The sequence below is a fragment of the Oncorhynchus tshawytscha genome, linkage group LG06 (genome assembly GCF_018296145.1).
Source record: "Oncorhynchus tshawytscha isolate Ot180627B linkage group LG06, Otsh_v2.0, whole genome shotgun sequence".
Taxonomy (NCBI): domain Eukaryota; kingdom Metazoa; phylum Chordata; class Actinopteri; order Salmoniformes; family Salmonidae; genus Oncorhynchus; species Oncorhynchus tshawytscha.
The window spans coordinates 2,629,837-2,642,336 of NC_056434.1; the positions used below are offsets into that span (position 1 = coordinate 2,629,837).

The 12,500-nt window shown below is 42.9% G+C and overlaps 1 protein-coding gene across 6 annotated transcripts in view; it reads right to left on the bottom strand.

Moving 5' to 3' along the window:
* tp63 (tumor protein p63) overlaps positions 1–8,674 on the bottom strand; it is a 137,574-nt gene extending 128,900 nt beyond the window's left edge. For 2 of the 6 annotated variants that reach the window (XM_042322841.1, XM_042322842.1), the window contains exon 1: positions 8,485–8,674. In XM_042322841.1, coding sequence (XP_042178775.1) covers positions 8,485–8,540 — 56 coding nt within the window. In that variant the 5' untranslated portion in view covers positions 8,541–8,674. The remainder of the gene's footprint in view (positions 1–8,484) is intronic. The other 4 variants (XM_042322835.1, XM_042322836.1, XM_042322837.1 and 1 more) reach the window with 4 other exon arrangements.
* Positions 8,675–12,500: the final 3,826 nt, after the last annotated feature.

Consider the following 12,500-nt stretch of genomic DNA (forward strand, 5'->3'; position numbering starts at 1 on the left):
CTAGTAACCAGCAGGTAGCCTAGTGGTTAGAGCGTTGGAGCCTAGTGGTTAGAGCGTTGGACTAGTAACCAGCAGGTAGCCTAGTGGTTAGAGCGTTGGACTAGTAACCAGCAGGTAGCCTAGTGGTTAGAGCGTTGGACTAGTAACCAGCAGGTAGCCTAGTGGTTAGAGCGTTGGACTAGTAACCAGCAGGTAGCCTAGTGGTTAGAGCGTTGGACTAGTAACCAGCAGGTAGCCTAGTGGTTAGAGCGTTGGACTAGTAACCGAAAGGTTGGAGGATTGAATCCCCGAGCAGAGAAGGTACAAATCTGTCGTTCTGCCCCTGAACAAGGCAGTTAACTCACTGTTCCTAGGCTGTCATTGTAAATAAGAATTTGTTCTTAACTTAACTTGTCTAGTTAAATAAAGGTAAAATAAACAATAAACATTTTGTCTCTTTAACTCTTCATATTGTTCTTTTCATGTGACTGATAAGAAACACATTTTTGTACAAAGTCCAGTGGTGTAAATTACTTAAGTAAAAATACTTTAAAGTACTACATAAGTAGTTTTTCGAGATATCTGTACTTTACTATTTATATTTTTGATTACTTTTACTTTTACTTCACTACATTCCTAAAGAAAATAATGTACTTTTTACTCCATAAAGTTTCCCTGACACCCAAAGTACTTTTTCAATTTTGAATGCTTAGTAGGACAGGAACATGGTCCAATTCACACACTTATCAAGAGAACGTCCCTGGTCATCCCTACTGCCTCTGATCTGGAGGACTCACTAAACAGAGAACATCCTTGGTCCATCCCTACTGCCTCTGATCTGGAGGACTCACTAAACAGAGAACATCCCTGGTCATCCCTACTGCCTCTGATCTGGAGGACTCACTAAACAGAGAACATCCCTGGTCATCTCTACTGCCTCTGATCTGGTGGACTCACTAAACAGAGAACATCCCAGGTCATCCCTACTGCCTCTGATCTGGAGGACTCACTAAACAGAGAACATCCCTGGTCATCCCTATTGCTTCTGATCTGGCGGACTCCCTAAACAGAGAACATCCCTGGTCATCCCTACTGCTTCTAATCTGGAGGACTCACTAAACAGAGAACATCCCTGGTCATCCCTACTGCCTCTGATCTGGAGGACTCACTAAACAGAGAACATCCCTGGTCATCCCTATTGCCTCTGGGCTGGAGGACTCACTAAACAGAGAACATCCCTGGTCATCCCTACTGCCTCTGATCTGGAGGACTCACTAAACAGAGAACATCCCTGGTCATCCCTACTGCCTCTATCTGGAGGACTCACTAAACAGAGAACATGTCATCCCTACTGCCTCTGATCTGGAGGACTCACTAAACAGAGAACATCCCTGGTCATCCCTATTGCCTCTGATCTGGAGGACTCACTAAACAGAGAACATCCCTGGTCATCCCTACTGCCTCTGATCTGGAGGACTCACTAAACAGAGAACATCATCCCTACTGCCTCTGATCTGGAGGACTCACTAACCACAAATGCATCTTCTGTAAATAATGTCTGAGTGTTGGTGTGTATCCCTGGCTATACATACATTTTAAAAACAAGAAAATGGTCCCGTCAGGTTTGCTTAATATAAGTAATTTTAAATGATTTATACTTCTGATACTTAAGTATATTTTAGCAATTACATTTACTTCTGAAAGTTAAGTACAAACTAGTACAAAAGAAGTGTCCCTTTTTCGGCACCCTGTCTTTCAAAGATAATTCGTAAAAATCCAAATAACTTCACAGATCTTCATTGTAAAGGGTTTAAACACTGTTTCCCATGGTTGTTCAATGAACCATAAACAATTAATGAACATGCACCTGTGGAACGGTCGTTAAGACACTTAACAGCTTACAGACGGTAGGCAAATAAGATCACAGTTATGAAACCTAGGACACTCAAGAGGCCTTTCTACTGACTCGGAAAAACACCAAAAGAAAGATGCCCAGGGTCCCTGCTCATCTGTGTGAACGTGCCTTAGGCATACTGCAAGAAGGCATGAGGACTGCAGATGTGGCCAGAGCATTAAATTGCAATGTCCATACTGTGAGACGCCTAAGACAGCGCTACAGGGAGACTGGGCGGACAGCTGATCGTGCTCGCAGTGGCAGACCACGTGTAACAACACCTGCACAGGAGCGAGATCGATTTGAAGGTGGAGGGTCAGTCATGGTTTGGGGCGGTGTGTCACAGCTTCATCGCCTGAGCTTGTTGTCATTGCAGGCAATCTCAATGCTGTGTGTTACAAGGAAGACATCCTCCTCCCTCATGTGGTTCCCTTCCTGCAGGCTCATCCTGACATGACCCTCCAGCATGACAATGCCACCAGCCATACTGCTCGTTTTGTGCATGATTTCCTGCAAGACAGGAATGTCAGTGTTCTGCCATGGCCAGCGAAGAGCCCGGATCCCAATCCCATTGAGCACGTCTGGGACCTGTTGGATTCGGAGGGCTAGGGACATTCCCCCCAGAAATATCTGGGACCTGTTGGATCGGAGGGTGAGGGCTAGGGCCATTCCCCCCAGAAATGTCTGGGACCTGTTGGATCGGAGGGTGAGGGCTAGGGCCATTCCCCCCAGAAATGTCCAGGAACTTCCAGGTGCCTTGGTGGAAGAGTGGGGTAACATCTCACAGCAAGAACTGGCAAATCTGGTGCAGTCCATGAGGAGGAGATGCACTGCAGTACTTAATGCAGCTGGTGGCCACATCAGATACTGACTGTTACTTTAGATTTTGACCCCCCCTTTGTTCAGGGACACATTATTCCACATTATTCCATTTCTGTTAGTCACATGTCTGTGGAACCTGTTCAGTTTATGTCTCAGTTGTTGAATCTTGTTATGTTCAAACAAATATTTACACATGTTAAGTTTGCTGAAAATAAACGCAGTTGACAGTGAGAGGACGTTTCTTTTTTGATGAGTTTATTTAAAACTAAATACTTTTAGACTTTTAACTCAAGTGATATTTTACTGGTTGACTTTCACTTTTATTTGAGTCATTTTCTATTAAGGTATCTCTACTTTTAGAGTGACCGTTGGTTTGGATCAGTGGATTAGTTAAGCAAGTACTCCAAACAATATAAAGACAAATACAAAATGCCTAACTCTTCTAAACCAGAAATACTTTATTGTTTTTACGTGTGGAACTTAACCCCAGTAATATGTACAATATCCCACTATGGTCAGACATACATACCACAGTATCGATATCCCACTATGGTCAGACATACATACCACTGTATCGATATCCCACTATGGTCAGACATACATACCACAGTATCGATATCCCACTATGGTCAGACATACATACCACAGTATCGATATCCCACTATGGTCAGACATACATACCACTGTATCGATATCCCACTATGGTCAGACATACATACCACTGTATCGATATCCCACTATGGTCAGACATACATACCACAGTATCGATATCCCACTATGGTCAGACATACATACCACAGTATCGATATCCCACTATGGTCAGACATACATACCACTGTATCGACATCCCACTATGGTCAGACGTACATACCACTGTATCGACATCCCACTATGGTCAGACGTACATACCACTTTATCAATTCAGATCAATCTAAAGCTCGTATTTCCTCATCATCACCTTCATCTCAACAGCCATTTAAATGTACAGAAGGGTGAAGGAGCAGAAGGTTTCGTGTGACTGCTAGACTGCTCTGCTGTCACTTCAGACTTTGCCTGGCGCTCCTGTCCTGCACTGTGGAGGCATTGTTGCTATAAGTACGCCGCACCTATAAATATCAGACCGGGCTGGCAGCTGAACATCTAGACACAACTGTTTTAATGTCTGTTTGCACCTCCAGACACCTTAGTCGGACAACCGTCTCTGACCAAGCTATAGACACCCTACCCGTTTGACCCGGCAACAGACTCCCTATCCCTGGTTACGGCGGACAATCCAATCGTCTCTGACACAGCTATAGACACCCTGCCCTCGTTTGACCCAGCAACAGACTCCCTATCTCTGGTCTAGTTGGACAATCCATCCAGCTCTGACCCAGAGAACCATGAAATTAAACCAATCTGCTTTTGTTCCCCTCTTTACGTTTCTGCTTGTGTAAAGGGAAGACAATCATTCTACAGTGGATACATGCACCTCCAGACCTCCTCGCCTGGCTTGACCCAGCAACAGACCCACTATCCAACCATGTCTGACCCAGCAACAGACCCACTATCCAACCATGTCTGACCCAGCAACAGACCCACTATCCAACCATGTCTGACCCAGCAACAGACCCACTATCCAACCATATCTGACCCAGCAACAGACCCACTATCCAACCATGTCTGACCCAGCAACAGACCCACTATCCAACCATGTCTGACCCAGCAACAGACCCACTATCCAACCATGTCTGACCCAGCAACAGACCCAATATCCAACCATGTCTGACCCAGCAACAGACCCACTATCCAACCATGTCTGACCCAGCAACAGACCCACTAACCAACCATGTCTGACCCAGCAACAGACCCACTATCCGTGGTCTGGTCTGACAACCCACAGGGGTTTCACCCATGAAATCAAACCAGTTTTACTTTTGTTCCCCTCTTTCCATTAATAACTGCCAGACAGTTCTCTACAGTGGATAAGTACACCTACAGACCTTCTCTTTCTGGTCGACCAACCATCTCTGACTGACCCAGCTAGAGAGAGGCTGAGACCCATGAAATCACCTACAGACCTTCTCTTCCTGGTCGACCAACCATCTCTGACTGACCCAGCTACAGAGAGGCTGAGACCCATGAAATCACCTTACAGACCTTCTCTTCCTGGTCGACCAACCATCTCTGACTGACCCAGCTACAGAGAGGCTGAGACTGAGAACCATGAAATCACCTACAGACCTTCTCTTCCTGGTCGACCAACCATCTCTGACTGACCCAGCTAGAGAGAGGCTGAGACTGAGAACCATGAAATCACCTACAGACCTTCTCTTCCTGGTCGACCAACCATCTCTGACTGACCCAGCTACAGAGAGGCTGAGACCCATGAAATCACCCTAAGCCAGAAGCAATCTGCTTTCGTTCTCCATTATCTAGAAATGTTTCAAATGGCAGAAGGTTGGCTACAGTGAAAATGCGCAAAGGACCACAATGCCAAGATAGAGAGTTACCATATTGCCATAACATAATACTACTATATGGACAGTAGCCTGTGTTTCATGCTTACATTGAGCCGGTCATTCAATTCTGATACCAGAGAGCCTTCCCAGCAAACCAAAATGACTTCTGTGAAAATTCCCGTAACATTTTTTAGGTTGTGGCAAATGTTCTCATAACACAAAAAAACTGTCCAGTTGTGCTGATGATTATAAAATGTTTGTATAAAACATTTGTCTGACATTTCAAGAATGTTCCCAGAACACATTTAGTCTGTTCTGTTAAGGTTCTCAGAATGTCAGAATGTCAGAATGTCAGGTTCTCAGAATATCAGAATGTCAGGTTCTCAGAATGTCAGAATGTCAGGTTCTCAGAATGTCAGAATGTCAGGTTCTCAGAATGTCAGAATGTCAGGTTCTCAGAATGTCAGAATGTCAGGTTCTCAGAATGTCAGAATGTCAGGTTCTCAGAATGTCAGAGTGTCAGGTTCTCAGAATGTCAGGTTCTCAGAATGTCAGGTTCTCAGAATGTCAGGTTCTCAGAATATGTGCAGCTGATTATACAATACTTATTTTGTGTGAAAAAAATTGTTGTTACAAGAAAATTCCCAGAACACATTTTTGTATGTTCTTTAAAAGTTCTTAAAACATTTATTTAGATTGTGGGGACATTGTGTGGATAAGACAAGAGATCAGTTCCCAAAACACTAAAACTCTCCAGTTGTATTGACATTCAGATAATATTTGTATTAGGGTGCAGAAAACATTCCCTCACTGTCCTTAGAATGTTATTCCTATGTTCAAATGAAGTTACGACATTCCCTCACTGTCCTTAAAAGGTTATTCCTATGTTCAAATGAAGTTACGACATTCCCTCACTGTCCTTAGAAGGTTATTCCTATGTTCAAATGAAGTTACGACATTCCCTCACTGTCCTTAGAAGGTTATTCCTATGTTGAAATGAAGTTACGACATTCCCTCACTGTCCTTAGAAGGTTATTCCTATGTTGAAATGAAGTTACGACATTCCCTCACTGTCCTTAGAAGGTTATTCCTATGTTGAAATGAAGTTAAGAACAGTCCACAGAGGTGTTTTCTTCATGTGTGAGTGTCGTCTCACTGTTGAGGAAGTTAGTTATACAACAATTCACAATCCAATCCATCCATTTTTTTATTTGGAATTATATGACAGTTTATAAGACATATATTTTACAAACATAGTTTTACCATATTTTGTTGGAAGTCACAAGCGGGGGATCAAAACCGGGGAGCTTTGGAGTGGTACCCTTGGAATCCCAGGCAGTTAACCCACTGTTCCCAGGCCGTCATTGAAAATAAGAATTTGTTCTTGACTGACTTGCCTAGTTAAATAAAGGTTAAAAAAAAATATAAAAAACATATGACTAACACAAAAATACATCTGTTTATACCTTCCCTCTGACTATCAGGTTCTTTGTCTTTGTAAAGAGAGGATAACTACATCTAGAAAAATAACTATCCTCTACTATGTCTTACTCTACCAATCTTCTTTATATCCTGGTAAGTTGTGATGTTTGGACTTTTATTTTCCCTACAGACTGGATTTCAGACATCATGTTAAATGATTGGCTGGCAGATTGCAGTGAAGTGTATATAGATGTGCATAATGTACCAAAAACACATAGCCATAGTTTGGACTATAATTGAATTCAGGATTTCAGTACAAAGGGAAAATCGACTAGAAACTGTAGGATCTTGGTGGCACAGCAGACTCAGTAGCCTACAGCGCTTGCAGATCGCAAATCACCTTGATTACCTTTCTTAAATAAAAAAAAGAAGCTATAGCTATGTTTGGACAATACCCTAATGTTCTAAGAACATTACTAGAACCTTGTGTTAATACACTCCCTGGCAACCATACACTCCCTGGCAACCTAATGAGAACCTTAGAGTTTTTACAGATGTTGTGAACAAGATTTTAGTGAATGTTAGGAGAACATTCCAAGGATATTTCATTTCAAAAACTATTCTTAGAAAATAATATTTGGTGATCAAAAACATTCTTTGAATGTTTGTGGGACGTTATCATACTAAAATTAGTTCAAGCCCTCACTAGAACTTAATGGGAATGTTAGCTAATGTTCTGGGAATGTTCCAGGTTTGCTGGGTTCTTTGTTGTTATCAATACACACCATTGGTTGTTCATTGACCATCCTATTGCAAGATCCATTTTCCTGCACTGCATGAAATGAACACTTGTACTGTATTCAAAGGTTTTAAAGATTTGTAATTTCCATTTTCTATCAAATATTTATCAACCCACAAATAAATGTCCATTCATTTTAATCCACATAGTAACTCGCGTTTCCTGTTGCTGCAGGATTCTTTTCCTGCTGTGAAAAACTGGTCAAATTAATATCCTATACCTGTGTAGGTGTCTCGGGTGATATCTCCATTAATGTTAGCGCAGCGTTCCACGAATGTTTTCTCATAACCAATTTCATTTAATCCGGATATGATTGCTGAAGAATGTTTAGGGAACGTTATTGGAACAATCATGTCATTAACGTCAACGCTATAACTTTATGAGAGCGTTGTAGGACTATTCCCTGCTTGCTGTTATGGGTGGTTTTAACAACATGTCCATCAACGTTGGCAGAACGTTCCCTTAATGTTTTCTGAGAACCGTTTCTGTTGTTTTTACATTTTGTTACGGCAATATATTCTATAAAACATTGTGTTGTCATATTCTGTGGGACCCTAATGAGAACGTTTGGGGAACGTTCTGTGGTGGTTGTTGCAGATGTTGTGCACGTCATTGCAGTGAACGTTAGGAGATCATTCCAAGGATATTTAATTTAAAACATTTTCTGAAAGAAAATAAATAAATAAATATATATATATATATATATATATTCTTTGAATGTTTTTGAGATGTTATCTTCCTAATGTTCCTAAAACACTAAACAGAACTTAATGGAAATCTTAGCTAATGTTCTGGGAATGTTCCTGGTTTGCTGGGTTGTTTTTTCCTTTCTTTCATTTTGAAATGACTGATGGTCGGGGAGAATGGCTGATGGTCGGGGAGTACCCTGGAGAATAAAGTAGCCTTGTCCGAGGCAGAACCAATCATAAGGCAGCAGGATCTCCTGTTCCTCCAGCATGATAAAGAAGCACGTTCCCCGGACAGGACGCAAGTCTATTACAGGGCCTTGGAGAATAAGTATGTTCATTGTGTAAAGTTCAAGTGGTCTGGGTTTTTTGACAGTAACATGGCTAAATGCTATTATAACACACCACTCACAGCACACCAGTTGTTAGCTAGCTACTTACCGATGAAAGGGGAGCTCGGGGCAATACTGCACAGCTGTGGAGTAAGGACAATTCATTCTGAATTTTTCGATCTTCTCGTGGTCAACACTTCAAAGCTGTCAGTAAATCACATAAACACATGTATTAGTGATCATACATGGACTAGGTGAATAAAATCAGATAAATAAATAGAATTAATAAATCCAGGACTGGGTTTAAAGTCCTGGAGGGTCAAGTGCACAGCAATGAAGAACGTCTGGAGGATGTTTAGATTTTTGGTATTTTTTTCTTCAGCTCACCAGCGAAGAGGCGGGGTTTGAGCCAGCGCACTGACCAATCCCCGGTAGCAGTTGGACAGGGGTATCACTCTCCCTCAGTTGCTAGGATATAGATATCAAGCAACACCCCTCCCTCCTCACCCATTTCCCTAGGTCTAACTCTAGCCCCTATCTCACCACTATCCTGAAAAGCTGAAGCTCATCCCTGTGCCATTTGCTCCCTCGCCTTGCTCTGACATTTCCACCCAGATTCCCTGGAGGTTTAAACGACAGACATGTCTGTTGCATCACACTGCTCACTATATTGCCCACCGCAAGCCCCAGTGTGCCTGGTATCAGTCTGGCTAGTGTAGAGATGTCATAAACAACCCCCTGGTATCAGTCTGGCTAGTGTAGAGATGCCATAAACAATCCCCTGGTATCAGTCTGGCTAGTGTAGCGATGTCATAAACAACCCCCTGGTATCAGTCTGGCTAGTGTAGCGATGTCATAAACAACCCCCTGGTATCAGTCTGGCTAGTGTAGCGATGTCATAAACAACCCCCTGGTATCAGTCTGGCTAGTGTAGCGATGTCATAAACAACCCCCTGGTATCAGTCTGGCTAGTGTAGAGATGCCATAAACAACCCCTGGTATCAGTCTGGCTAGTGTAGCGATGTCATAAACAACCCCTGGTATCAGTCTGGCTAGTGTAGAGATGCCATAAACAACCCCCTGGTATCAGTCTGGCTAGTGTAGCGATGTCATAAACAACCCCCTGGTGCCCATGGTGTAGTCTATAGTCTATCTAGTCTGTAGTCTATCTAGTCTGTAGTCTATCTAGTCTGTAGTCTGTAGTCTATCTAGTCTGTAGTCTATCTAGTCTGTAGTCTATCTAGTCTGTAGTCTATCTAGCCTGTAGTCTATCTAGCCTGTAGTCTATCTAGTCTGTAGTCTGTAGTCTGTAGTCTGTCTAGTCTGTAGTCTATCTAGTCTGTAGTCTATCTAGTCTGTAGTCTGTAGTCTGTCTAGTCTGTAGTCTATCTAGTCTGTAGTCTATCTAGTCTGTAGTCTATCTAGTCTGTAGTCTGTAGTCTATCTAGTCTGTAGTCTATCTAGCCTGTAGTCTGTAGTCTATCTAGTCTGTAGTCTATCTAGTCTGTAGTCTATCTAGTCTGTAGTCTGTAGTCTATCTAGTCTGTAGTCTGTCTAGTCTGTAGTCTATCTAGTCTGTAGTCTATCTAGTCTGTAGTCTATCTAGCCTGTAGTCTGTAGTCTATCTAGTCTGTAGTCTATCTAGTCTGTAGTCTATCTAGTCTGTAGTCTGTAGTCTATCTAGTCTGTAGTCTATCTAGTCTGTAGTCTGTAGTCTATCTAGTCTGTAGTCTGTCTAGTCTGTAGTCTATCTAGTCTGTAGTCTATCTAGTCTGTAGTCTGTAGTCTATCTAGTCTGTAGTCTATCTAGTCTGTAGTCTATCTAGTCTGTAGTCTATCTAGTCTGTAGTCTGTAGTCTATCTAGTCTGTAGTCTATCTAGTCTGTAGTCTATCTAGCCTGTAGTCTATCTAGTCTGTAGTCAGTAGTCTATCTAGTCTGTAGTCTATCTAGTCTGTAGTCTGTAGTCTATCTAGTCTGTAGTCTATCTAGTCTGTAGTCTATCTAGTCTGTAGTCTATCTAGTCTGTAGTCTATCTAGTCTGTAGTCTATCTAGTCTGTAGTCTATCTAGCCTGTAGTCTATCTAGTCTGTAGTCTATCTAGCCTGTAGTCTATCTAGTCTGTAGTCTATCTAGTCTGTAGTCTATCTAGTTTGTAGTCTATCTAGTCTGTAGTCTTTAGTCTATCTAGTCTGTAGTCTGTCTAGTCTGTAGTCTATCTAGTCTGTAGTCTGTCTAGTCTGTAGTCTATCTAGTCTGTAGTCTGTCTAGTCTGTAGTCTATCTAGTTTGTAGTCTATCTAGTCTGTAGTCTATCTAGTCTGTAGTCTATCTAGTCTGTAGACTGTCTAGCCTGTAGTCTGCAGTCTATCTAGTCTGTAGTCTGTCTAGCCTGTAGTCTGTAGTCTATCTAGTCTGTAGTCTATCTAGTCTGTAGTCTGTCTAGCCTGTAGTCTATCTAGTCTGTAGTCTGTAGTCTATCTAGTTTGTAGTCTGTAGTCTATCCCTGTTCATTCAGACCAGAGCCCAGTGATTGTCTCCTGACCCCTCCTGTCTCAGCCTCCAGTATTTACGCTGCAATATCAAATCAAATCAAATCAAATCAAATTTTATTTGTCACATACACATGGTTAGCAGATGTTAATGCGAGTGTAGCGAAATGCTTGTGCTTCTAGTTCCGACAATGCAGTAATAACGAGCAAGTAATCTAACTAACAATTCCAAAAAAAAAAACTACTGTCTTATACACAGTGTAAGGGGATAAAGAATATGTACATAAGGATATATGAATGAGTGATGGTACAGAGCAGCATAGGCAAGATACAGTAGATGATATAGTCAGTATATACATATGAGATAAGTATGTAAACCAAGTGGCATAGTTAAAGTGGCTGTGATACATGTATTCATAAGGATGCAGTCGATGATATAGAGTACAGTATCAACGTATGCATATGAGATGAACAATGTAGGGTAAGTAACATTATATAAGGTAGCATTGTTTAAAGTGGCTAGTGATATATTTACATCATTTCATATTCATGATTAAAGTGGCTGGAGTAGAGTCAGTGTCATTGACAGTGTGTTGGCAGTAGCCACTCAATGTTAGTGGTGGCTGTTTAACAGTCTGATGGCCTTGAGATAGAAGCTGTTTTTCAGTCTCTCGGTCCCAGCTTTGATGCACCTGTACTGACCTCGCCTTCTGGATGACAGCGGGGTGAACAGGCAGTGGTCGGGTGGTTGATGTCTTGATGATCTTTATGGCCTTCCTGTAGCATCGGGTGGTGTAGGTGTCCTGGAGGGCAGGTAGTTTGCCCCCGGTGATAGTGCAGACCTCACTACCCTCTGGAGAGCCTTACGGTTGAGTCAGTTGCCATACCAGGCGGTGATACAGCCCGCCAGGATGCTCTCGATTGTGCATCTGTAGAAGTTTGTGAGTGCTTTTGGTGACAAGTCTTCAGCCTCCTGAGGTTGAAGAGGCGCTGCTGCGCCTTCCTCACGATGCTGTCTAGTGGACCTCAGTTTGTCTGTGATGTGTATAGGTCTACCCTCTCCACTACTGTTCCATCGATGTGGATGGGGGTGTTCCCTCTGCTGTTTCCTGAAGTCCACAATCATCTCCTTAGTTTTGTTGACGTTGAGTGTGAGGTTATTTTCCTGACATCCGAGGGCCCTACCTCCTCCCTGTAGGCCTGTTGTGGTAATAGCCTACCAGTCTTGATGATTGAGTTGGAGGCGTGCATGGCCACGCAGTCGTGGGTGAACAGGGAGTACAGGAGGGGGCTCAGAACGCACCCTTGTGGGGCCCCAGTGTTGAGGATCAGCGGGGAGGAGATGTTGTTGCCTACCCTCACCACCTGGGGCGGCCCGTCAGGAAGTCCAGTACCCAGTTAGTCGAGACCCAGGGTCTATCTGGAGGGTACTATGGTGTTGAATGCCGAGCTGTAGTCGATGAACAGCATTCTCACATAGTATTCCTCTTGTCCAGATGGGTTAGGGCAGTGTGCAGTGTGGTTGAGATTGCATCGTCTGTGGACCTATTTGGGCGGTAAGCAAATTGGAGTGGGTCAAGGGTGTCTGATATGGTCTAGTCTCTCAAAGCACTTCATGATGACGGATGTAGTCTA